Source organism: Sebastes umbrosus, chromosome 8 (assembly GCF_015220745.1).
Source record: "Sebastes umbrosus isolate fSebUmb1 chromosome 8, fSebUmb1.pri, whole genome shotgun sequence".
Taxonomy (NCBI): Eukaryota; Metazoa; Chordata; class Actinopteri; order Perciformes; family Sebastidae; genus Sebastes; species Sebastes umbrosus.
The window spans coordinates 27,016,246-27,043,136 of NC_051276.1; the positions used below are offsets into that span (position 1 = coordinate 27,016,246).

At 39.6% G+C, this 26,891-nt stretch overlaps 1 protein-coding gene across 4 annotated transcripts in view; it reads left to right on the forward strand.

Annotated features, from left to right (window-relative positions):
• The window catches only part of ksr2 (kinase suppressor of ras 2), a 117,110-nt gene that overhangs the window by 49,181 nt on the left and 41,038 nt on the right, over positions 1-26,891 (forward strand). For 3 of the 4 annotated variants that reach the window (XM_037777587.1, XM_037777586.1, XM_037777584.1), the window contains 6 exons: positions 7,362-7,534; positions 23,513-23,582; positions 24,818-24,901; positions 25,245-25,330; positions 26,434-26,454; positions 26,733-26,842. In XM_037777587.1, coding sequence (XP_037633515.1) covers positions 7,362-7,534; positions 23,513-23,582; positions 24,818-24,901; positions 25,245-25,330; positions 26,434-26,454; positions 26,733-26,842 — 544 coding nt within the window. The remainder of the gene's footprint in view (positions 1-7,361; positions 7,535-23,512; positions 23,583-24,817; positions 24,902-25,244; positions 25,331-26,433; positions 26,455-26,732; positions 26,843-26,891) is intronic. The other variant, XM_037777585.1, reaches the window with a different exon arrangement.

The window sequence follows — 26,891 nt, forward strand, 5'->3', positions numbered from 1 at the left end:
CAGCAAATTTGAGAAGCTGGAACCAGTGAGTGTTATTTATCAGTTATCAAAACGTTGACTAATCGATTAATTTACTAATTATTTGTGCATTGATTTGAAGTGGAAGTAGTTTGAAGTGGTACTGCAATTATCTGTAGAGTTGCAACTGAAAGAGGCATTCCTATGAGAGTGTATGGTGAAGTTTATTCTTGCAAAAACAGCTGTTGTTTTGCTGGTTTTACAATCCCGTAGCAAGGAAACATAAAACACATTTTATGCCCATAACAACATTAGCATACCGTTGCTCATGAATTCACATGGCAACAGCATTTAGGAATAAAACTATTTTAACCAGATAGGCGGTGCAGTGCCAGCGTGCACCGACACACATCCCGGAGGAGCTACTGAAAAGACAACATGTCACCGTCCGCCTTCCTGTCAACTTGTCACTCCTCTGTCCCCGCTCCCCGGTCCCAAACCACTGGTCTCGCTTCTCATCTGGTCATCTGCTCTCCCCACCCCCTCTTTCTCCTGCTCATTTTCTGTCTCTTGTTTTGCTTTTTTTTCCCCCCCGCCTTGGGTGTCTTGCTGTCTCCTTAGCATCATGCTCAGCTTTCAATCCACAACACACACACACACACACACACACATTATTCCCATCCCCACTGAGAGTGCTGTGCCTTCCCTGGCCTCTGACAGCGCACTGACACCCGCCCATATCCCGGTGGGAGACGCTGACAGTTAAAGAGGAGATAACAAGAGAAGGAAGGAGGGAAAGCAAGTTTTTTTTTACTCGTCTGTTGTAATCATCCGACCATCTCGACAGGTGATCAGCAGATGACGTCATGATGAGACATCAAACCTGAACAAAGCCCCGTGGGCACGCACACGCACCTACGCACGTGGGTTGACGGACACGGCCCTCTCTGTGTCCATGAAACGTGTAATGCTGTTCATTTAGCAGTGATGTCTGTAATGGCAGATGATCGGTTGGTTCAGTGGTTGTGACTCTTCAAGGTCTGTATCTAGCTCTTCTGACAAACATAGATAACGTTTGGATAAGGCTATAGTGAAGGTTCAGCAGTTCCATTATACTGTGTGGTTTGGTTTCATTGTTTTCTTGCACTCAACAAAGTGGTGAGGTTTGTAGATTCACTGTTTCTAAACAGTCTGTGACAAGGTGAACCATGAAACTAAATCTTCAAGGCAAGAGACTAAAGTTTGGAAAATGCAGAGTTTTGTAATTAATGAAGGGGAACGTTCGCATTGTTGCACTTTCTCTGCAATAACAATAAATTCCCTTTAGATTAAGTTTGGCATTGGCTTTACTACACTGCCTCAGGAAAGAGAAATAAAAAGTCTACCAAGGGTAGCAGACTGCTGGCTTTTATTCAACTCAGGCTCGACACAGACTTCTGAAAGCAAGACGACCTGTTTTGGATGAAACTGCTCAAAGGGCTCCCAGTAATTCTCTGTTGTAATCATTATTCTAGCCGCCTTTATTTCATTTTATACCAACTTTATTAAAGCAGCAAAGAGCAGTGGCTGCCAGAGATATTATTCCAAAGTGCCATTTGCATAAAACGCAACAGGGTGCTTTTCTCGCTATATATTTTGGTCTCGGCAGAGCTTTCTGCATATTTCTGAGGTAAAAAGTGGAGGTATGCGGATGGAATCGCGCAAGTAATTTACTCTCCTAGCTGGACACAAGTGTTAATTAGACAGAGCTTGAATGCTTTGCCGTATTGCAGCACCACCGTTGAGATATGCCATTTGGATGAGCAACTGATAGCTTGTTAGCTAGGCAGAAAGCTGTGCAATATGCATGACCCTGCCTTTTTAAAATCCTCTTGACATGTCTGAAAGTAAAGGAAATATGTCATTTGAAGTGTCGTCGCTCTCCTGTGCTCTCCTCTGTCCTTGATCAAATGGAACTTTTACTTGAAGGTGTCACTGTAATTAGCGTCTCTGCAAGTGTGGGGGAAGTGGATGTGGAGGGAGTGGGTGGATGAATGCGTTTACGTGTGTTAGTGAATGTCAGATTTTTTATCCTTGCTTGCATATTGTGAAGGGGAAAATCTCACCTTTCAAAAATATAAACCATCTCGGAAAGTTAAAACAAAGTTTTGATCCAACCTTATGGGTTTCGTAAAACTTCTCTGCCCACACAACATCGAGCGGGATTCCTTTTATTCCCTCTGACAGAGCTGATGACAATGTCTAACCTTCTCAAATCATTTGCAAGAAAAAACAAGCTCTCATCTAGGGATGGGGGGAATCGATACAGCATAGTATCCAGGTTTTGCATGGCAACATTGCATTGATTCACGGACGTCAAGTATCGATCTATTATTATATAAACTATTAACCTCTTAACAATCCGACAGACCCTATTCTGTCTTTCAGAGGTTGTAGCGGGCTTAATCCTACAGCTAGAGTGAATATACTGTTATCATATGAAACTAGAAAACCCAAGAAATCCATTGGTACCAACCATGTCATGTTAGCTTGTCGGGAAGAACGCTAAATAACGCTCTAAAGTTACGCTGGAAAAACTGGCATGGCCATTTTCAAAGGGGTCCCTTGACCTCTGACCTCAAGCTATATGAATGAAAGCTGTGAAATGAACGGAGTTAAAACTATCTTATTTGATAAAACAGATGTTGACAAACTGCATAAATTTCAGTTGAAAAAAACAAATAAATCCCAATATATCCCAATATATCTTATCGCAATATCCGCATATCGCAAAATGTTTAAAATTGCAATAAGATCGTATTGCGACTTACGTATCGGGATAATATCGTATCGTGGGGCCTCTGGGGATTCCCAACCCTACTATCGTCAACAAACATCATGACCCTGGATTAATGCAAAAGCAAATTTTAGATTGCACTTTGACTCACCTCAGAGTAAATACAATAGAGAAAAAGGGAAAACAGAAAGCTGGAACAGGATATAACAGGAAGAAAGAGTATGACTAAGAAATCTAAAAATCAGCAGGTATAAAGCATGACACAATGGGTAATTTAATCATTACAATATGTCAAGAGGAAAAGCCTGAATCATACTATGAAAAAAAACCTTGGTGTTCCTGTTTACTCAGTAAGGAAGACCCGGGGGGATTAAAGACTCAAATGCTACCTGAAATGCGACACAAATATGCATCTGTGAGAAATGCATCGTGATGTACAATCCTAGATAAGATTAAAAGACAGCTTTACTATTCACACCTTCGCTGATTTCTCTTAACACTTGACAAGTCACCCACCTCCCTCTTCTTCTGTCATCTCTATCATGTATTTTTTAAGTTTTCCTTCAACGTTTCATATGCAGAGTAGAAAAAGGTATCTGAATAGATGCTTTAACAACTGTGGAGTTGACATTCCCCCTCCTCCGCCCGCACGCCTTCACCGACAGCCGGTTTCAAAACCAAAATTGGGAATCCTCTCCCTTCTGTCTACATTCATTTTCACTTTTCCCCTCACTGAACATCTACAAATCATTTCGGGGATAGGATAAAGGCATGCATGCAAGGAGATGAATGGTTTAATTTAGATTCAAATTGCATAAAGTGGGCAAATCGGAATAGCTGACAAAAGCTCTATGACGGAGAAGTGATAACCTGCAGGCTGCTTCCTTATTGCAGGAGATGGGAGTGAAGTGCTGGGCTGGTTTACAGGTCTAATTGCATGACTCAGTGTGGGGAGTGAGAGACTGACATGGGAGGAAAAAATCCTGTGGGATTTAACACTTAATGAGTACTTTGCGTGAAAAGTCAGGACTCATAGCTTTAAGTTTTTACTTTCAAAAGTCTGCTTTTGATGGATAAACTCTTTTTCTTTCCTTTTCCTCACCTGTCTCTGTCAGGTGTGTCTCTGTTTGGACTTTTAGAAATGTCTTTTCTTCTGTTTGCATATCAGCCAGCTTTTGTCTGCGGTTTGGTTTTTGTTTATTTGCCACCCATACTAGTTTCTTCTTCTTCTCCACAGCTTTTCCTTTTAATAGTCTCTGTTTCCTCTCCTTCTGGCTCACTCTCTACGAATCTCTGTGACCTGTCCTTCACTGTCTTGGCTCTGTATGTGTCTGTGCATCACTCAAACATCGATTTTGAGTCAGTTTATATACTTGCGAATCTGATGCTGTTGCCCAACTTGAGCACTCAATCAGGGTTGCCGTCACTTTTCTAAATGTCATTCGACTTCAGCTAAGCCTGAGGACACAATGTTGTTCCCTCCGGTTAAAGGGAGGTTTCTTTTTGTGTCTCTGCATGAATTTCCGTATGCATGCAGACCTGAGGTTAGTTATGTATATTTTCATGCGTGTTTGCCTCCTGGGGCCTATATCAAGGAGCAAGTTCAACTAAAGCTGTGAGGTGAATTTGAGTCGAAAATCATACTCCTTCTCTGAGTCATATCTCAGTCAAGACTTAACAGACAGACATGAAACACGCCTCTACTGACGCCAGTAGCTGCAACCTCCGATCGTGCGGACAAATTAGGTACGTCATTCCTTGAACCCGCACCGTTTGTGGTGAAACTACTTTAAAAGTTTTTGGACCCTCATCTTGGTGTGGGCTACAGAGACATTGTCTCTGTGGGATTATTATTATGACCTACACTGAATGATATCTGATGTCCCTGGCAAATAAACATCCATAAATCTGCTTAGAATCATCTCATTTTCAAGTTCAATATCAACGTTATGCAGTGATAAACCCAGAGATAGCTGGATAATCCACTAATCTCGCTTCATGGCACAGGACCCTGGCTTCGCTATGGCTTATGTTTGGATCCCAAAAGACAATAGATACATAAGTAGGCAGTTGGAATAGTCTACTCTGTAAGTCACTGAGATATCTTTAAATCAAATTACATATTCTTCATCACAATAAGCCCAAGCTGTGTAGGTTGTGTCACTTAGTTCACAGTTACCTCTCTTATCGCATGAGGATCTAAAGTATGTACCTACATGTGAAAGGCATACCTAAATGCATAGAAGTTTTATGAGAACAAATCGTACAGCATAAAAAGCTGACAGACAAATTGCAACACATGTTTAATTATCCATAACTCATTTCTGAAATGGCAGGTCTCCCAAAAGGAAGAATGCTGCCAAAAAGAAGCCAGTGATTATGTGAAATTATTATTATTATTATTTTTGACTTCTGTCAAAAAGTAGGAATGCAACCTCAGAGACAGCTGTTGGGTGTTATGTGGTAACACCCCATCTCAGCTCAGTCCACAGAGTCTATTTAGTCCATCACTCAAGTCACAAAACAACCCTCAAACTTCAACTTTCAAATTCACTCTGAAGGTCTCTATGCTCATCAGATGGTTGAATAGGTTTCATATCCTTAGGCCACATCTAAGTTCCTTGAAAACTGATAATAAAAAGATTAATGGCGAATAGTCACCCTGAAAACCTGGGCTTCTTTTTCTGAAAAGTTAGGCTTCAAATCTGTAATATAAAGCTGGCAGCAATATATCACAGAGCTAAAAGCATGGCTGTCTAACAATTAGTTAAAACTGACACTAATGTATCAGCAACAACACTGAATTACAATCATTAAATCCATCATTGACTCCCAAGAAAAAAATCGTACTAATGCATAGTAATGTGTCAGATGATGCGTGACTTTTCGTTTGCAATTAACTGCTTTTTCTTTGTGTTCTCATGTGTAATCTTCAGTCCCTCTATCCTGCATACATATCTCATCCTGTCAGCAGTCAGTTTGTTATGACTTTGCGTTGGCGACAGCCGTGGCCGGAGGTATTATGTTTTTGGATTGTCTGTCCGTCCGTCCTGTCCTGTCCATTGTCGTGAACGTGATATTTCAGGAACTCCTGAAGGGAATTTCTTCTCCACTTGGACTCAATGATGAACTGATTAAAATTGTGGTGATTAAAGGACACTGTGACCTCACAACACACATTTTTCGACAATAACTCAATAATTCATATGCTAATTAAAAAATTGGATAAGATGATGAAAAGATGAAATTTTGCACAGACATAAACTGCAACGTGACTGGTTGGTGGAAGCACACAACTGCAAGGTGGTAATTCTAGTTTTCTTTCTGGCCTGATGCCTGCAGCTTTATAGTCAGTTTATGAACATGACATACAGCCTGGCACACTTTAACATGATAACTCAATCACATAATTACTGTATGTGTACCGGTATCTTATGGTGCTGTCACACCTACAGTTTTTTTGTTTGTGCCAAAAACATATTGTAGCGTTTTTTCTAGTTAGTCTAGTTGAGGTCCAGAGTACACAATTACAAGTTAACCACTTAATTTGCATACGGATTTACAAGTAGTATGTTTTCCTGGACTATTGAGCTGGTTAAGTTGGAGATTTCTGCAGTAGGTGTAGTCAGAACAAACATTTACCTCCGAGATTTTCATACAAAATAAAGAAAGACATCAACCATGGGACAATCTTAAATTGTCTGTTCAGTCTGTTACAGGAGTTATTTTTCAATTATGTGACTGTAATTGATTTTTCTTGGTACACCTTTCTCGCTTTGTCTCGCCCTGTTTTGTCCACCAGAGTGACTTTTATACCTCTCCAATAGCTGGTGTGAACTGGAGACAATAATAATGATAGTTACTGGTAGGGGCGGAGAGTTATTCCATAAAAAGAGTCAGATCACTTACTCAAAATGCAACAAGTCCTGCAGCTGCATTGCATTATGGTCTACAGTATGGATATAAGACTATTGTGGGTGGAGAAATCTCTCCTGTGTGATTGTGACAAGCTAATGCTGAGGCTGATGGGAATATCATTAGTTTTGCAGGAATTTAGTCATAAATCAAAGTCTATGTACCAAATTTCGTAGCAATCCATCAGGTAGATATTTCACTCAAAGCCCAAAAATGTCAACCTCATGGTGGCATTAGAGGAGAAGTCAGGGGATCACCAAAGTCATTGGGATTCATCCTCTGGGGACCGTAAATGTCTGCACCAAATGCCATTGCAATTTGTCTAATAGTTGTTGAAGTAATTCAGTCTGGACCACCGACTGACTGGTTGACCAAACAACATTTCCGATTACGTGACTTAAAAATGACTCTACCTAAGCAACCAACTTACCAGGACAGTTTTATATTTTATTTAAAATTTTTCCTTTAAAAACAAATGAAAGAATAGCTAGACATGACTTGAAAGCCAAACAATTTTCCAGAAGGTGTAAGTTGTATCCTGTAGTTTCACACTTAACGACAGAAACACACATTGTCAGACGTGTCGGTGCAGGTATTTATCACTGTTGGAATTCAAATAAAAAATGTGGTGTTTGACTAAACCAGTTTGGCGTGTGTACACACCACATCTGTCAATCTAATTGTTCTTCTTTTCTTGTCTTGTTCCCCTCAGAGCCAAGAAGAAGACCAAGCCCTTGAACCTTAAGATCCACAGCAGCGTGGGCAGCTGTGAGAATCTGCCCACGCAACGCTCGCCCCTCCACACCGAACGATCTCTGCGATCCTTCTTCTTCCCTTCCTTCATCCCTTCCACACCTCCTGTCCATGCTGAAACACCCTCTGCAAGTGAGTGAACTCTTCTTTTTTTAATCAGCTCGCACTCTAGCTTTTATGAAATGAGATTTTTTAATGCCTTTAATATCTCTCTTTCATATTCTAATCCCATCCAACATCTGCTTATTTAGTTCTCAGGCAATGTCTCATTTCTGGGATGTTATTCTGCTCCCTGCTAGTTTCAGTCAAAAAGTCTAGTGCACTCTTGCATTGAAAACTGCACTAGGGTTGATCTTTTGTCCTTGCAACGGTTGTCTCACTTTGTGTTCCACTTTCTAGTGTCAATCTTGAATGAAAGAGCACGTACACCCATAATCATTCTTACCACCATAATTCTTTTTGTTAAGAATATACTTAACTACAGCTCCGTTGGAAAATGCAACAAATGAACAATCAGGCCGTGCCATAATGACCGGAGGTGGTGTGTTGCTGCACATTGGCAGCCTTATTGGCTGATGCATTATGGGCATACTGCGGAAGCCATTAGACTGAGGAGGAGATGGGAAGTAATGGAGGCCGTGTCAAGGAAAGGAGTGATGAATGGCCATCACTTAGTGTTGTGAATGGTTGTAGACATTGACCAACAGGTGTGTGGGGCACAGCGGTGCATATTTGTTGGTAGAGGCATGCCATGGAATAATCACACACAAAATGCATGAGAGGGCAGAGAAATACAGATGTGCTTGAATTAGAAAATACAGATGTTGAGATGACAAGCACCACTGCAGATATATTCGAATTTACTGGTACAGTCTTAATTGCTAATGTTTGCATGTGTGTTAAGAATAGCTGTGCAATTAAAACAGAAAGTCGTGTATTGCATGCTTTGTCTTTATCCAAAGGCAGTCACTCATTTGGCAATCAAATGTCAAAGTATAGAAAAGTTGTTGACTGGTGCCACAAGTCTCAGGTTGACATAAAATATGTTATTCTGGGAAGAAAATGTAGTTCATAAGCTAGTGGTAGTTGACCTAATGGCAGGTAAGCTCTGTTCACAGCTCCAGCACCATGATGAGGCTTCAATGTCACATTAAGGAGAAGTAGGCCTTTATTGATACAGGGCTAGATAATATCTGTCCACCTTTTTGTGTCCCTTACTGCATGACCCATGGCCATGAGCACTTTCTCTTTGAGGCGAAAACAGTTTTTTTCAGTTGCATACAAGCAAATGGAGAAGCAAAAATACATCCAAATTCACATAGACATGGTCAACTCCTACAAGAAATATGAAGAGGCCAGTGTCTAACTTTCATGAACTGAAAACACACTGTGAAAGGATTAATGTTGTAAGATGAAAACACAGACAACTCCCAGACCGGACAACACAGTGGTAGCGACCTGTCAATCACAAGGTGGATACGCCCTAAAGCATACCCTGCTTTATGGTCTATTTGTCTCTAAATGGGACCATAATTTACTAAATGAACATCATGCTGTATTGAAGAAAACTTGAAACTAGTGATTGAGACCATAAACTCACGTTTACATGTGTACTGAGGTAATAAATCAAGTGAGAAGTAGGCTCATTTTCCCATAGACTTCTATACAATCAAGACTTCTTTTTGCAACCAGAGGAGTCGCCCCCTGCTGGCTGTTAGAAAGAATGCAAGTTTATTGGCTTCCCTTTTAAGACCTCAAAGTTGCCCACTGTATTTAACCGATACCACGACAATGTGGTACAAAAAACGTAGCGCTTTCTGCATGAGAAAAAAACAACTTTTCTGGTGGAAACCCGGTGTCAGGTTTTCTGGGAGAAGTCACTGGGCACGCTCGCTCTGAAATATCAACTGTGACTTCTCACCTTACAGTAATATGAGCTCCTCTCCAGGGCATGCTTTTCAGTTTTCCAAAAAACAGATTAGACTGCTAAAACATTTTTTGTGCTTGTGTTGATTACAGTTGTAAAAGCTTAGAGTGACATGCGAGCTGTATCTGTTTGAGTATCTGCTTACCTGCATTTGTCAGATTTAGACTTGTTATGTGTTGTTGTGTATCTAGTGTAAATGATACGCTTGTGTCTATCAGACTGCGTTTTTTCTTTTAACAAACGCAGCACTGTGTTTAAGAGAATTTACCCTGAGGGGAAAATAATGTTTATCGCTGTCTTTTGTCAGTTTAATGTACTGCAACTAAAGATGGTGTAATTACTGTTTTTATTGTATGGCTTTATTGCATAGCTTCAATATTTATCTTAAACTGTATAACTTGAAATCTATCGATCCGTTAAAGAAGACATATCATGCTCATTTTCAGGTTCATACTTACAGTACAGTTTTTCATTTGAGTTTTTCATAACATGTCCCCTTTAAAGCTGAAAGTTTTAGTTTTTTTGCAGATATACTGTACCCCATTTTCCACATTTTAATTCACAAAGATTTATTTTTATTTATTTTTTAATTAAAGTCCATAAAATGTTTAAAAAATGCCAAAAAAGACTGAAAAGAATGACAGTTGAAAAGTTAAAAAAATGTGCAAAAAACGTCAGAAAAAAATCTGAAAAATGTCCGAAAAAAATCTGAAGAAAGGCAGAAGAAAAGTCTGAAAAAAATCTGAAAAAAGTAAAAAAAAATGTCTGCAAAAAGTACAAAAACAATGTCTTCAAAAAAAATAAAAACAAAATATCAGAAAAATGTTTGAAAAACTCAGAAAAATGTCCGAAAAAGTCCCCAAAAATATCTGCAAAAAAAGTCCATAAAGTATCAGACAATAGTCTGAAAAAACTCAGAAAAAAGTAAAAAAAAATGTTGGCAAACAAAGTCCAAAAAAATATCAAACAAATATCCGAAAAATGTCTACTACTAGTACTAAAATGTTAAAACTTTAAATGTTGTCATCCCGATGTTATAATTGTATTGTGTGGTGAAGTTAAATTGGAAGGCTATATAGTTGATATAAGGTGTATTTACTTGTAAATCACTGAGTGAAGAAAAAAAAGTGTTTTCTTTTTCTGTGGAGCTCCTCAGTTGACCCTGTGGGTCTCCTGTTCTTATTTTAGGAATGGCATATATGTGTGTGTATGTGTGTGTTAACGCTTGTGTGAGCATGCGGACAAAAGTGTGTGCGCCCGGTAAGCCAGGCTAAACATCTAACCTGTGTCTATGTTTGGGATTATGGTATCACTGCCATCTCATACGTCAGGGCCCTCCAGCCAACAGCGTTATCACTCATCTCTCTAGTCGTCTGAATAAAAACAGACGGAGGACCCACAAGACTGGCTAAGGTGACCGAACGCTGTCTGCTCGGGATGACTCAGTCGAAGCTGAAACGTCAGCGTCTTCCTGAGTCTTCCTCATGAGTTTGTTTGGCTTCCCACCTAGAGATATTGTGATAGTCTGGTTATGATACGGTTAGATAACATTAAAGATTCACACTAATGTTTTTTTAGCTGGGCGCTTTTGCACAAAGGGGTGTTCTGAAGAAAATATGCAGATAGTTTTAAATTAAATCTGCAGATAGTTTATTTAGGCCCCAATCAGACAGAGTGCATTTTAGCAGCCTGGGGCGGCTTTTTGTAATTGTTTTCAATGAGTGTGAAGCGTTTTGCGCACTGCTTTTGCATTGCTGAGCACCTGACGGGCGTCCTGAACACCTCGTGTTGAAAAAAATTCAACTCAGAGCGGAAAAGCGCCCAACATCATTAGCATTGGCGTTTCTTGCACTGGGTATGTTCATGTTTATGTATGAGCAATAGACGTTTTAAAAAACAATTTCACATCTTTCATTTTTTATTGTTTACCCTCATGGTTAACTTGAATAATACATATTTATTTTTCAGTGTTTTTGCTCTTGCTCCAGGTGTTATGATAAATCATTGTTTGTCCAATGTGAAAAGTAATGGTGGCCACAGAGGGACATTTTCAACAGGCAGCTCACCTATAGCGCCTCAGGCTGTTTGAGCTCCAACAGTTGGAGCAGCCAGACGCCCCAACTTGTGTTGATGCCTTGTTTTGGAGGACCAGTACGAGCCCTGGGACTCGACAAACACAAACCACTGCTGTAAAACTGATGTGTGAGTGTGTGTGTGCATGAGATGCAGAGAGAGAGAGAGAGTGTAGGAGTCTGTGAGTGTGTGCTTGTGGATATAAATGGCTTAAATGTTCTTCATACGCTTTGCACACAACTCACTCTGTTTATTTCTACATGTGTTCTAATGACGTCACCCACTCACCCTAACCTCGCATAGACGCTTTGCAGTTGCGTCACAGATCTCCTAGCAACCGAGTGTGGCACCACAATTGAGGTCCCTTTTGAGAGTTGGCAAATAAATAATGGCTACAAATAACGGCTAAATTTAAAACAGGGTGAGGGAAAAAGCGCTACCTGAGAATAGTTGAAGTTGACGTCTATTCAGTATTCCAGTAAAGACGTACAGTTTTGTGATTCAGCCATTGTTTCATTGTTTTATATGTATGAGGAGATGGATATTGACATATTGACTCATTCAGCTTTTTTTGTATTTTTGACTCGAAGGCAGAATAGAAAAGATAAATCTCACCTTTGTTTGTGTTTGTTTTGACTTCTGTTCACTAACAAAACTCAAACTCTACACCACCGAGTTATAATATCTAGGGCTGTCAGTTGATGAAAGTATTTAATAGCGATTAATCACAAGTTAATCAATTTTTATCTGTTCAAAATGTACCTTAAAGGGAGATTTGTCAAGTATTTAATTTTCTTATTGACATGGGAGTGGGCAAATGTGCTTGCTTTATGCAAATATTTGCATATATTTATTATTGGAAATCCATTCACAACACATAACAATGACAAATATTGTTCAGAAACCCTCACAGGTACTGCATTTAGCATAAAAAATATGCTCAAATCATAAAATGGCAAACTCAATCTCAACAGGCAACAACAGCTGTCAGTGTGCTGACTTGGCTATGACTTGCCCCAAACTGCATGTGATTATCATAAAGTGGGCATGTCTGTAAAGGGGAGACTCGTGGGTACCCATAGAACCCATTTTCATTCACATATCTTGAGGTCAGAGGTCAAGGGACCCCTTTGAAAATGGCCATGCCAGTTTTTCTTCGCCAAAATTTAGCGCAAATTGGAGCGTTATCTAGCCTCTTTTGCAACAAGCTAGTATGACATGGTTGGTACCAATGGATTCCTTAGATTTTTTAGTTTCATATGATGTCAGTAGCTTCACTCTAGCTTTAAAACTGATCATGCAGCAACCTAAAGATTGCAAGTTGTGTTAAAGAAATTAGTGGCGTTAAAACTAATTTGCGTTAAATTGCAGCCGTAATAATATCTTGTTCTCTTGTAACAAGTGTGTACCAATAACCTCAAGGCAACAAAGTCATTTTTTCAACTATACTCCTCTGTATTTTACTCTATATTTTGTCAGTAAAACAAGACAGGTTTATCTAATAGGAGGACCTGGATTGTGAAAGACGTGTGATGACTTTTACCCTTTAATCTTCTTCTGCAACATCAGGTCTCAACTGCAGAAAACCTATTTTCCAAGTAGTAAATGTTTTGTAGGTGGGTCTTGACTTACTCTCTTTCTGGCGCAGAGCTCTCGCATCAAGTTCTCGTCTCACTCCAGCTAATGAAACCCCGCAGATGGAGGTCTTAAATTGCAGTCAATAAAGAGGTGGATTGGTCAATAGTTACTACGTTGGTTCCTAGAAAAGAAGGGCAGGTGTTACAAACAGGGTCACAAGTCAGAGGAGTCTTTGTGAACACTGTGCCGCTACTGCATCTACATTGAAATGCTGTTTTTGTGCAAAAGATCCCATCGATCTCAGTGTGAATTTAGTCTCTGAAGAACTCCGGGTCGTCCTTGACACTTCAGCTAATCTAAACAAACTGCTTTAATAGCCAACTAGCCAGCAGGGTAGTGTAACAGCAGATGTTCAAAACCTTCATCTTTGCCGCTAAAGCTTTCTGTTACAAGCTACAGAGTACAAATCAGATGTGTTCATTCTTATATTTCAACAGGCGGTGTGCTGCACAATCCTCAATTTGAATAAAGGGATTCAGCGTATTAAATTAGTTAGTCTTTTTTTATTAAATCAACTTTCTTTAATGAATATAACTTGTCAGTTTCGTCAACATAAATAAAGTGATGACTTCTTGACGGATTCGCCAAGCGAATGCAGAAACATAGTATGATCTTTTTTTATACTTTTACTATAATAATAATGTTGGTGCCAAAATAGATTTGTTGTTATTGTGATTAAATACATGTAATTTATGGTGTTGATAGATTGCTGCTAGACCACCCCGGTAATGCAGGTGCTGCCTCGCTATTTGTGCGTCAAGTGACAGAGCAGTTTTTGACAGTAGTGAAAATGTTTTTGAAAAGCTAAACGCCAACAAATATGGATTGAAGCAGAATATTTAGGTAGATTTTGCCCATTGAACCCATTTACATCCACATATCTTGAGGTCAGAGGTCAAGGGATCCCTTTGAAAAGGGCCATGACAATTTTTCCTCGCCAAAATTTAGCGTAAGTTTGGAGAGTTATTTATCCTCCTTCTTGACAAGCTAGTATGACATTTTTGGTACCAATCGATTCCATGTGTTTTTCTAGTTTCATATTTTACCAGTATCATCACTCTAGCTTTAAAACTGATCCTGCTACAACCTCTGAAAGATCAATTGTGTGAATGCATTAAAAAAATTTGTGGCGTTAAAACGAATTTGCATGAACGTGTTACTATCGCTTTAACTTTGACGGCCCTAAAAAAAATATACATTTTTAAATATATAATATTATATACAGACTCTTGTATAGATTATCCAGTAAGTGTGTTATTATGATTTTAGTTATACATGAGCAAATCTAATTTTGACAACGTCAGAGCCGACAAATCCTGGCGCACCCTCTGTGATCTTTGGCACCCCCCTAAGAGGATGCCTGGAGCCCAGGTTGGGAACCGCTGCTGAGGGAGATAGCACTGTTTGGTCATGATGCATTGAATGATGCATTCATGTTTGAGCTTCCCATCTGTCGGCACCACTGAAGCATCCTTCCAGTTCACTTATGCGATCTGTACCTAGCTACATTTGATAGATAGAAGAACTCAACACATGGATTGTATCACAAGAAGTTGAGATGGAGCCCACTTAATGACAGCAAATTAGTATATTTACGAAAACAATTAGCCGTTCGTCATCAGTGTTGTCCAAGAGCTATGGACCTCTGGTTTGCCTGCCAGAGGGTGCGTTACGTCACCTGAAAGCCCTGCGTAGCGTCAGATTGGCCTCGCCACCAAAACCTGCTGTCTGTCAGCACTCGACTGCGTGCTCCGAGCCATTTGAGTTCTTCAACTGAGGAATTCACTACCGAGCCATAAGGCCTCCGGGCATCATCTGTTCTCCCATCCCTCCTCCCTCTGTCTCACTGGCACACTTATACCGCCAGTCTTAAAAGTCTCCCACTATCTATAAGGCCGGCAGAGATACTTGTTTCATCCAAGAAAATTGCTATTTTTCCAGCGCTGTGATTGCTATTGTCAGTTTATCACAGGGATCTTGTGTGTGTATGTAGGTTATTTGTAAACGTGTGTGTGTGTGTGTGTGTGTGTGTGTGTGTGTTCGTCAAAGGTGACAGCACAACATTCTGCAAAAAGGCTGATCGGCGTGTAGCCGTTGCCATAGCAACTGAGCAACCTGGCTTTGTCTCCTGTTCATCTGAGTTTTTTTTCTCACATTCAGATAAAAAAAAATCCCATAACTACTCTATTTCCACCCCTATCTTAGTTTGTAGTATCTTAGTCCAAACAAAATACTTGTTCAGCTGTGTACGTTCACCTTGTGGAAAGTCTCATTAAAACGCATGGATGAGAAACGTTGAGAATATGGCGAGCAACAGCCTGTAACATATCGCTCATATAACACTCATGTGCTATAATGCAGCACATTGTGCAGCAAACGCCCACACATTTTTTACAGTCCTGTTCACTTCTTTCTGCTGCTCTGCACAGTCCACTGTATATACCATAATGTCAGACTCGTATCTAGTGGAACAGGCTGCAGCTTCTCATTGTCGTGTTGCGTTCGAGTGTTGTTTTGTGCTGAATTTGTTTGGTATTTCCTTCTTAAGCTTTTGATTATCCCCTGATGATACAGTGCCAGTTTATTGCATTCAAGAAATTGATTGAAGCTCTTATTCAAACCGCGGAAGTGCTACACTCTGCACATTGAGCTGTAGGACCTTGATGATTCTGATAATGACAAGAGTACAGCGCAGACAATGAGAATATTTAGATTTTCCCCCTGTGTTGTATGTGTCTTATGATGTGTTAATTGTCTCCACTCTTTTCTTTTTCACCCGCAGTAGAAATTTCTCCTCCATGGGGAGTAGCAGTGTTTAGCGCTCAGTCAATCACTAGGAGAGGCATCTCAGTCAAATAAACTATATTTGGCTCTAAATAGCCTCCTAGACTCAAGTAGTCTTTTTATCTCTGCACACATACACACACCCGCCCCCCTCCGTTTAACTCACACACAGACACAAACATATATTTCTTCATCTTTCAGTGTAGTTACATTTCTCTCTTTAACCCACACACACAAACACACACACACACACACACACACACAGCATACTCAAGCCCATGGTCTGCTGTGTGTCATGTGACCGGCCAGTGGAGGAGGGGGAAGGAAGGCCTCGTCTTAATTAGGCTGAGGCCAATCGGAGAAGATGGAGGAGGACACTGTTGTCTGGCGCCTTGGGGTTTCTCAGCTCCTGCAGGCTCATCTGTCACACACTCACACGCACACACATATGCAAACATGCAATTATAAACTACACACCCTAGTTTGTCTTTGTATGTTGTTTGTGCACATGTCCTAGAGTTTCCATTGTGTGGCTTGTTTATGTGACTAGATGTTCGTACAACACGTGTATGAGCATGCACACTTTATTATTATTAGATGCACTTTATATATAGAGTATGCTAGATTTTAAAAATTATTTTAACAAAACAAAATCCAGCACAGTGTTGACAACTCTTTTCCAATGAAATTAGCTAGCACCACTAGCTCCAAAAGTCACTAAATCAAGAGAAAAAGTCGCCAAGTTGGCAACACTGACAGCCCGTCCCTTCAGGCCACTCCCCCAAGAACGTAAACAACGAGCATGGCTATTGTTAGTACTCACAGCTGTAAAGCTAGCAGCTTGTGGAAGACTCTCAGTGACGCACAATGAGTGCAGGCAGACAGGCAGCCCGTCCAATCCATGTATGTATAAAGAGCACTGGATACAGCGTTGAAGGCGGGCTCCCATTCATTCCTATGAGAATGGTGGCGCATGAAACCAAAATGGCCTACTGCCGAATGGTCTTCCTTCGCCATTGGGCCCATAAATGGTAAATGGACTTGCATTTATATAGCGCTTTTCTAGTCTTCTGACCACTCAAAGCGCTTTACACTACATGTCAGCATTCACCCATTCAACACACATTCGTACACTGATGGCAGAGGCTGCTAAGTTGCCTACTTTGCCCATCAGGATCTAATCTAAATACTCATTCACACACCGATGGCTATGCCTTCGGGAGCAATTTGGGGTTAAGTGTCTTGCTCAAGGACACAATCGACATGTGACCTGATCTGAGGACAACCTGCCCTACCCTCTGAGCCACAGCCGCCCATAAAGCAAGCGCACTAGCGTTTCCTTTAACCCCGCCTCCCAGCCCATGGTCTGAGGCTCATTCACATGAACGGAGGAAGGGAAATAACTCTAGACTTGGCAATTAGTGCATTTAACGAGTGTTCGTACTGGGAAGTTAATTTACCTAAAAAAAAATGATCCACTGAGTTACAGACGTCTCTTTCCCAATGTTAGTTTATGGGAAAAAGGCTTTGTGGGCCCAATGGCACCATGTGTCGGACACGGAAGTTGTATTTCCACCGTTTGGCCACTTCGAAAATTTTCTTCAACAACATTCAAGCAGAAGGAAATGATTGGTCGGGCTTATTACAGTCCTGCAAAAGCCACAGATACTGGATTTGTTTTTCTTTCTTTTGTCAGAGCATTTGATTTATTGATTGCTACAGTTGTCCTATTCGAGTTTACCTGCCAAACCTTGATTATAAAAATATTAATTAACAGTCCAGCCCTGGTTGAGAACATTTCTTTCAACGCCCTGCAATTGTTAACCCACACAGGTGATTTCAATGACTTTGATTGATTAGGTGCTTACTCAGTACAGCGTGGGCGTGAACTATTAATTAAGTCTGTACTTTTCATGCTTTGACGTGCCAAAATGTATGTCCTGTGACAGTACGTAACCACCAACGTAGCTCATCAGCTAAAATAACAAACACCTGTGAAGGTGTGTAGGGCCATTGACATTCCTTGTTCAGTACACTGCATTTACTCTAGGCACGGTAAAGACAACACTGACATATAAACTGGTAGAGCGCGACACTGTTTTTCTCAAAGTCATAGATTTGTGTTGGTGAAGATGTTGAGGGTGTTTTTGGGTGATTAGGAAATTATAACTTTTCGATTAGATTAGATTAATTTATGGATCTACATGGAAACAGCTGGTACAGCTCTCTGGCAAACTTTGGTCAACGGCCTATGCTTCATGAAATGGTGCGATAGGCGCAAGTAAAATACAAATAAACTGCCAACACGATCCCAAGATGTGAAAGTTGTACTCTTTGAGATTTCAATTGTGGTTGATTTGACAACACCTGTGATTACCATGGTAACAGCAGGTGCAGTTTAATACTACAGCAAACACTCCTTGAGCAGCTACTTTGTCAGAAATAAAACAGACTAACTGGTGTATTTGTTTAAAGTGCAATAAAAACGTCAGTCAAAATAATTGCACCTGCGATCTGATATCATGCTGCGATTGCCGTGAATAGTTTTCTAACCAGCAGCAAGATTTATTATTAAATTATCTTATTATCTTGTTGAGAAGTTGGAGGAGTCGCCTGCAGCTCTTCATCTAACGGCTCACTGGGGCTGCTCTTTCATGTTCTATTACTCGCTTGCAAAAATTAAAAATGCCAAAATCACAGTTGTCTTTGTTTTGCAGATGAACAATCGCTGTTAAACTTGCATTTGAATGAATGCTTTGCAATAAATCCACCCAGTTTTGTCAATGAACGCTTTAGAATAGGACAGGATAGGATGAACTTTATTAATACCCAAAGCATAAACTGGTTTGCCACCCTGCACAAAAAATAGGCAAAGACACAATACCTCAACTCCACAATATATTGCAGTTCATTGAAGGGAAGTAAATAGTTCCAACAACGATAAGGGGTGAATGTGAAGCAGCGGGCATTTAGGGGGATCTATTGGCAGAGATGGAATATAATATGAATAAATATGTTTTCTTAAGTATATAATCATCTGAAAATAAGAATCGTTGTGTTTTCGTCACCTTAGAATGAGCACAAAACCTGCCCACAAATACTACACGTCTGTCGCATGTTTGAAGGTTTCTAGGGTCACAACTAACAATTATTTTCTTTGTTGATTAATCTGTCGATTATTTTCTCAATTAATCGATTAGTTGTTTGGTCTATAAAATGTCAGAAAATGGTGAAAAACGTCGATCAGTGTTTCCCAAAGCCCAAGATGACATCCTAAAATGTCTTGTTTTGTCCACAACTCAAAGATATTTAGTTAATTCATAGTCATAGAGGAGTAATCATAGAGAAAATATTAACGTTTAAGAAACTGGAAACAGAGAAGGTAGATTTTTTTTCTTTAAAAAATTCTCAAACTGATTAATCAATTATAAAAACAGTTGGCAATTAATTTAATAGTTGGTAACTAATCAATTAATTGTTGCAGCTCTAAGGGTTTCTGTCATTTCTCAAGCTTATGCTTTTTTTTATATGAACGGCATGTGTGTGAGTATGAGTGTACGACTTTGTTCTCATGACACAAATCTACACTCCCCCGTTCTTTGAGGCATGGTAGATCATCAAAGACTGCTGCAGAAGACAGACAGCGACGTCAACAGCACACACACACACACACACACACGATGATAAACAGCCCTGACCACGCTGCTGACAAGTCCAATCATCTGCCAGTCGCCAACAAGGCCGACAAGAAGCAGATGATGTCAGTTTCCCCTCTGTATTGAGTTATCAGGTTGATTGAGTGTAATTGAGCGATGCATCGGAGTGCGGAGAGAAGACACCGAGCCTCTGGAGAGGCTGGAGAAGGAGGAGGAAGGGTGTTTCAGGAACCAGGAAATGCTATACGGCACCGGGGCCATGAGATTAGCGCTGTCAGTGACTCACAGCCTCATAATCAATTAATAGGACTGATTGAGCCCCTCATCAGATGAGAAATTTGAGTCATACAAAGATTAATTGTTTTTGTACACACAAAATTACAAAAAAATACATTCACAAGCATTTCAAAATGATCGACTTCCGCTTGTTTCGTCCTTTAGGTGGTGCATTGCGCCTGATTTTTTTTAGAAAATACATCTACTAGCTCATATGTTATTAACTGTTGACAAAATGACAAGTATTGTTTTATTTTATGTGACACAAGTAGGCTAATAGATAAAAGTTAAAGGTTAAAAAGTGGTTTATTTACTCTTTAATGGGAAACGGACCAGGTGAATATAGGGTAAAATTTTAACTAATAAATATCACCATGAAACTTCCCCAGTTGATTACTTACATTCAAAATGAAAATGTATGTTTAAATATTGGATAAAGCCAGGTTCCAAATTCTTGTTTCCAATTCCATATATTTTATACACTACAGGTGAATAGGGTAAACATGTTTAATAGATATCACCATGAAACTTCCCCATTTGATTACTTACATTAGGACAATTATTTTCTGTATTACAAGTTTTCTGAAATGTTATGTTTGAGTATGCAAATGAGGCATTATCTAATGCTAACTTTTAGTGAATTTAGGAGAAATATACAGACGCAACTAGACAAAGTAGTAAAATAAACACCTAAATGTGTATTTTGGTTGTTTTCTTTCCACTAGTCTGAAAGAAGACATATTATGGAAGCAAAATTGCCCAAAATGTCAAAATTGACCAGAGCATGAAAAACAATGTTTTTTTTTTGTTGTCTCCCCTTAATCTACTCTAGCCACACCAGTCTGTAGTAGGGCTGAGCGATATGGACAAAATCTTCTATCATGATAAATGTCATTTCATATCTCAATATCACAATATAGCATGTTTTCTGGTAATTAAATGAATAAATATCTATATAATATATATAATATTTATGAAATAACCACATGGCAAAGCCTATGTTTGTATACTCCTGTGTGAATTCAATACTTCACAAATGACAAGTACTGAGTATTTTCTCTTTTTAAGAACTTGATTGCAAAATAAACGTAACCGTTTTAAGTGAAATTATCGAGAAAAAATAAATAAATATAGGCTTAGCCTATATCGTGATGGTGACGATATAGAAAAATATATACGATAGACATTTTTATATCATTTTGACGATATACAGTATATCGCCACATTGCCCAGCCATAGTCTGTAGCTATTTACTGCAAGAAATGTATCTACTTAACTAAAGTATCGTCACCGTGTATGTCATGATGATTGGAAAGTTTAGATTATGACTGGAGCTCCTTTGGACTTCAGTTAAAGTCAACCAGTGAGAGAGCTTCTGCCTGCAAAGGAGATCTTCCTCTGAAAAAAGTTTTCAAGAGTGTTCTAGGAGGAACAATGGCATCTCAACAATGAATCTTAATCTCTTTTCTGTTTCCTTTCAAATGAAAAGACATAATGAAGAGCCTGTGAATATGAAAATTGACAAAGGCGTCCTTGAAATTCGTAGATGATTCATTCTTTTGGGCAATATTGTGGGATTTCCAGCTGAAACCGACTCCGATCTCTTTCTCCTCTCGCGCCTAATTGAAGTGAACCTCTTATTGTCCTCTCATATGGAGGTCGATCTCACACCTCGGCCCACAACTCCATTTCAAGGCATTAGGAGTTTGATGCATTGAGAAAAGAACTTCTAGGCCTTTTGCTTGTTTTCGTCTCTTTATCCACACAATTCCTCGATTTAATGTATTGTTCATCTCCTCCACCTACCCACACACAAAAGTCTCCAGTCCCCTCTACTCCCCTCTTCCTGGCATTCATCTCCAGCTTAAAAGTAACATAATACTCATGAATAACTCTGCATAAAGGTAGCCAGAAAATTACTCAATTATTACACCTTTTACTTTCAGCCAAGAAGACGCAAAAGATGAGAGATTGGACTGTGTGTGTTTGTGTGTACGCTTATGAATATCACAGAGTATGGGCAGAGTTATACAGTTTATATAAAACCTGTTTATTCTTCAAATATGAGACATGCACATACGACTTACATTAAAGAGAAAGTGTGCCGATTTTACACATCAAAGTCTGTTTACAGGTCTTGAGGAGAACTGCTGCATATGTGGAAAGAAATGTATAAAACCTTTTTTGGCTCCTGAGGGAGCTGCGTATAGTCTGATAAATTGTCTCTTAAATTCTTATTGGAACAATGGTTAATATAATTGATCTTTTTTGGGGGCTGAAGACAAGTTTGAAAATGAATGAAATCTGCAGGTGTGGGGTTAGAAAGAAGTGAGCTTCCCAGACCTCTGTAGCCCTCTCCTCATCTGTGCTATAACACACCCGAATCTCAGACTGAATTGTCGGTGGACGAGTTGCATTGTGGGAAGAAAGACGCAGGGAGTAAAAAAGATAACTATGGTTCAATTTTGATCATTTTTTAAACTATTCATCGTGAGTTTGACAATGGCTATGTTGACAATAAGGGGGTTTCTAAACAGTTTCCAGAACAGAAGTGTTCGCCATCCAATCGCTGGAAAGCACAATTTATGCAGAAATCTCCAAATGTCAAAAGATTTTGATACCAAATCACAGCATGGCTTTTTCTACGGTGTTCCTCAAGGTCTTGATGTCTTAATGTGGTATTTTGGAGGGATTATTGCTTATTTTTTATCAATTCTCGAGTTGTAAAAAAATGTTTAAATTTAGCACCAAATCTGTGTAACAAATGGTATCAAACCCAAAATTGCTGCAACAATTTCAGAGACATAATAGAGCATGGGAATGGAAATCATATACTTTAGTCATAATGTTCTAAGCCCTTATACACTTTCACAATTCATTTTAATGAATGCATGAATTAATTTATTAATTATTTTTTATTTCTTATTAATGACGAGAACAACTTGACACACAGTGCTGAGCTACATCTCAAATTAATCTTCAGGTTCTCATGTACACCACTTCTGTGTGAGATATTCTAAAAGTGTAACACCTTGTAACCTAAACAGGCCTGTGATATGTGAGATTTAGCAGAAATTTAATTAAAACACCAAGAACAAAAATGATCTTACATGATGCACTTTCCGGTATAACCTATTAGTTTTTCAGCATTTTTCAGCACGGCTCCTTTGTTACTGAACTATTGGCAGCCAGCACATCATTATCATATCAATGCATATCCACCACATCCAGCCGCCTTCACAGGCAGCGCTGTGTAGGCTGCCATCCTCACCTGGTATTAAGAGGTGGCGCATGAATGTATTGGTCTGCTCGGTTGTTGCCAGCGCTAATGGACCGAGCGAAATGTCTTTGTTGTGGAAACCTTTTTGAAGCGAGAGTTTCTCACAATGGAATACAGGTAGAAAATATGAGATATGTGCATCTTAACATGCAAACAATTCATCTATCTATCTATCTATCTATCTATCTATCTATCTAGACAATTAGGACAAGAGCTCATTTACAGTGATGAGTTGACAGTGATTCATGACTAACTGTGTGCCTGATATCCAAACAGCTGATTAAGAGTGACACCAAAATGTCAGTTTGTTGCTATAAAATCGGCCCATTCCCCCGAAATGCCATATGCGCTTAATGAATGTTTAATATAAGACATTTAGTCAATTCTGAAAGGCATTCTGTCAGTATTACCATTTGACCGAAAGAAAAATAAAAAACATAACAACCCCCCCCTCTCTCCCGTCTCTTCCTCTCCAGACACTCTCTCAGTGCCTCGCTGGTCCCCACAGATTCCCCGAAGAGATCTGGGAAACTCAATAAAACACAGGTAGGCCTAAAGGAAAGTGTGTGGGTGAGTGTGCGCCAGTTTGCCTCTGTGCATACACTGTGATAGAATGTCAGTCCAATTAAAAAAAGGGCCTCTTGCATAACTCATTTCTCTCTTTGTCTGTCCCTCTCTTTCTCTCTCACCCTGTTGACTGCGAACGCTAGTGATCTAAAAAGTAAAACAATGCCGTATTAGTTGTGGGATCTCGGCAACCTCCAGAACGTGGGTGTTTTGTCTGCTGAAAGTCAACGAGGTGGAAAGAGCTGTCTAAACCTCTTCGTACGCTGAGCGCAAATGTAATTTATAGAGACGTTATTTGAAGATTAAAGCTGGTTTTAAGAGAAATACTATTATTCCACCCAGCAATCTCCTTGACGGGGCAATTTGCATATTTCTAACGCATGCTCTTGATCGCATTGTTGGCCTGTTACGATAAGTGCATTTGCGCCGCCGGTACACAATTCGCCACTTTGGCTTTGGAGCCTCCACTGTGCCGAAAGAACATTTCTTTATGCAGAATCTGCCCTTAAATGTCACGTCATCGTTCATATTTGACAGGAGAGTCCACTAAAAAAATCTGTTAGGGTATTGGATTGAGTTGTGCCTCTCAATTGAGACGAAGGAGGGCCTAATAAAGAGATTTGGATTCTGTCAAACTACATTAGTCACCTGCCATTAGCCAGCCAGCGGCGCTGCTGGCATCCAGGCGTCGCATCAGTAAATACAGCCGATAGAAACATACGTGCTCGAACCGCTCGGTCGGTCTGCTGCAGAGCACATTTTGGATCTGTGTTTCTGTGTTGGAACCTTTAAGAGTGGTGCAGGCCTCTGAGCTCCCATCACTGATTGTTGCATTGATGGAAACCCCCATGGCCTCGGCCCTGCACTGCCTAAGATGTTCATTCACGCAGGGTTGCTGAAAGATGAGAATGAAATGGGCCCAAATGAAATGAGCAGGTGAGGGAGATTAGGAAGGCAAACACTTTTGCAGAAGTACCTTCTTCAGGCATCTATTATCCCCGCGGAAAGGTTACGCAGGAAATGTGGCGCCGCCTCTGGAAGAAGCCGTCTGTCAGAATGAGAGAATGTTATGAAAGGCAAAAGGTCACCAGCAGTGTTTCTGCGCGCGCTAATCCACAGCTCTTATATGTCATATAGATGTGCAACAAGCTGAAAGTGATGTCCTGACTTTTTAAAAATGTCCTTATCTCACTTTTTTTCTTTTTTGCCTGCAGGTTTTCCACAAAGTATTGGATGTCCCAGACATGCATAGTATGTGGAAAGGGAATGTTGTTTGGACTGAAATGTAAAAACTGCAAGTACGTATCGAGACTGTTTTTTGTCTTAAGTGCCATTTATTGCAAAAGTAGTAGTGATGTGTGTCTGAGCACACGTACTGTAATCATATCTCTGTCGTTACTTCATGAAATTAATGTCATCTTGCTTGTTTCTTTATTGGTTGTTTTTCGAGGTGGCGCATGCTTATGAACCCCTTTTGTTTTTAATCTCACTTGAATAAATTAGCAATTTGCATCTCTTGTCTGTTTTGCTACATGTCAATGCTCCCACTTTGCATAGGTTTCATTGCCGTATAAACAAACTAAAATAATAACAACAAGACAAACACTAATCAAATTTCCTGTCTTTTTCGTATGCACTCAGGCTGAAGTGCCACAACAAATGCACCAAAGAAGCCCCACCTTGCCATTTATTGATCATACAGCGAGGCGGACGAGAAAATCTCAAAGGTATATTTTTTATGTAGCAATTCAACAAGTCAGCTGCTCACACAACATTCATTCATTCCTCAACTAATTTTAATTTTCTACTGTAAACTAAGTCGTTTCTTCAGTTTTCCTGAGCCAGAAAATGTATTATGTGTGAATGACGTTACCTGAAACTGCTTCTCTTTACTTTTTTTCTCTTTTGGAAAAAAATAGAAAGATGGATATTTCCATTTTATGGTCATTTCCATTGTTGATGATTACAATTTGAAAGTCAGTAATTACATTACAGTTATTACAGTTTTTCTCAATCACTTTGGCTCATTTTTTGAAACAGTCTTGACATTCTCTAAACTGTAAGTGCAATTGTCGCAACTGTTTCATTGGACATCACAACTCTATTGTGTGTCTGCAAAAAGGTAGTTACTCATTCCTCAAACATCTTATTCATGCTTCAAAATCTATTTATTGTGTCAGTAAATTGGCCGACGCCACCAAAATGAGAAGTTGTTTTGTAATAGAGTGAGCCGTACTGGTCAAAATATTTAGACATTTTTTCAACATGGCAGTCAACCCTGGAAATGTTTCTTATGTACAAATCTCTGTTTTGTTGACACTGACTGCTTATTGTACTATACCAGAATGTCAGTCGTGTCCAGCTGAATGCTGCTGTGTAGATTCCCATTTCAACAGTGAGTCAAAGTTTACAGGGAAAAATCAATACTGTACAATGCTGTAGTACACAGAAAAAAAAGATATGCACATTTGTATGTATATAGTACATTATTTATTAAATCAGTGATTTAGGACCAGAGCTAGATTGTAAACCCGGCTGTATTCTGCTCTCATGATTATTCATAAAATTTGAAAGTGTCTTTAAAGCTGCTGACGAGACTTTTTTTTTTCAGTAGAGTCCCAATTTAAAAAAGTGAAAGAGTCTTCGCTGGTTTAGGCAGATAGAAGGTTATCTGCTGATTAATTAAGCCACTTAAGTTTGACAAATGTGACTGCGTCATGCACTGTTTGTACTGACACAGACAGCACTGAAGAAATTATCTGCTATCGGAATTGAGATTCTTTTGTCCTTTCTCTGCCTTCCCCCCTTCTCCCTTTCTCCCCCAAATAAGATCCCCAAGGAACAACTCAAGGTAAAGAACACTAATTAGACTTCTTTTACCCTGCTTTAGTAAGAGAAAGTGACAGTTTCTTAATGACATAGTTTGCTTAAGGAAACTTTTTTTTTTCTTAACAAAGTGTCTGTATGCGATAACAAATGGATGGTGTTCAAGAAAAGGCAGTTTGTTCATTTTTCACATTAGAAGCAGGGCCTGATAAAGAGTTTCTCCTAATTTTCCAGAAGTTATTAAGTGAGCATTGTTTAATTTAAGTCTCCCACATTGTTCATCTGTGCTGTTTTTTTCTCCAGTAGCTCGTCTGGTACGGACCGAATCAGTGCCATGTGACATCAACAACCCGCTCAGGTACACAGACCTGCACATCAGCCAGACGCTCCCCAAAACCAACAAAATCAACAAGGTAAGTGCAAAAATAAACCGTGTATTGCAATTTGTGAGTAACCTGTCCT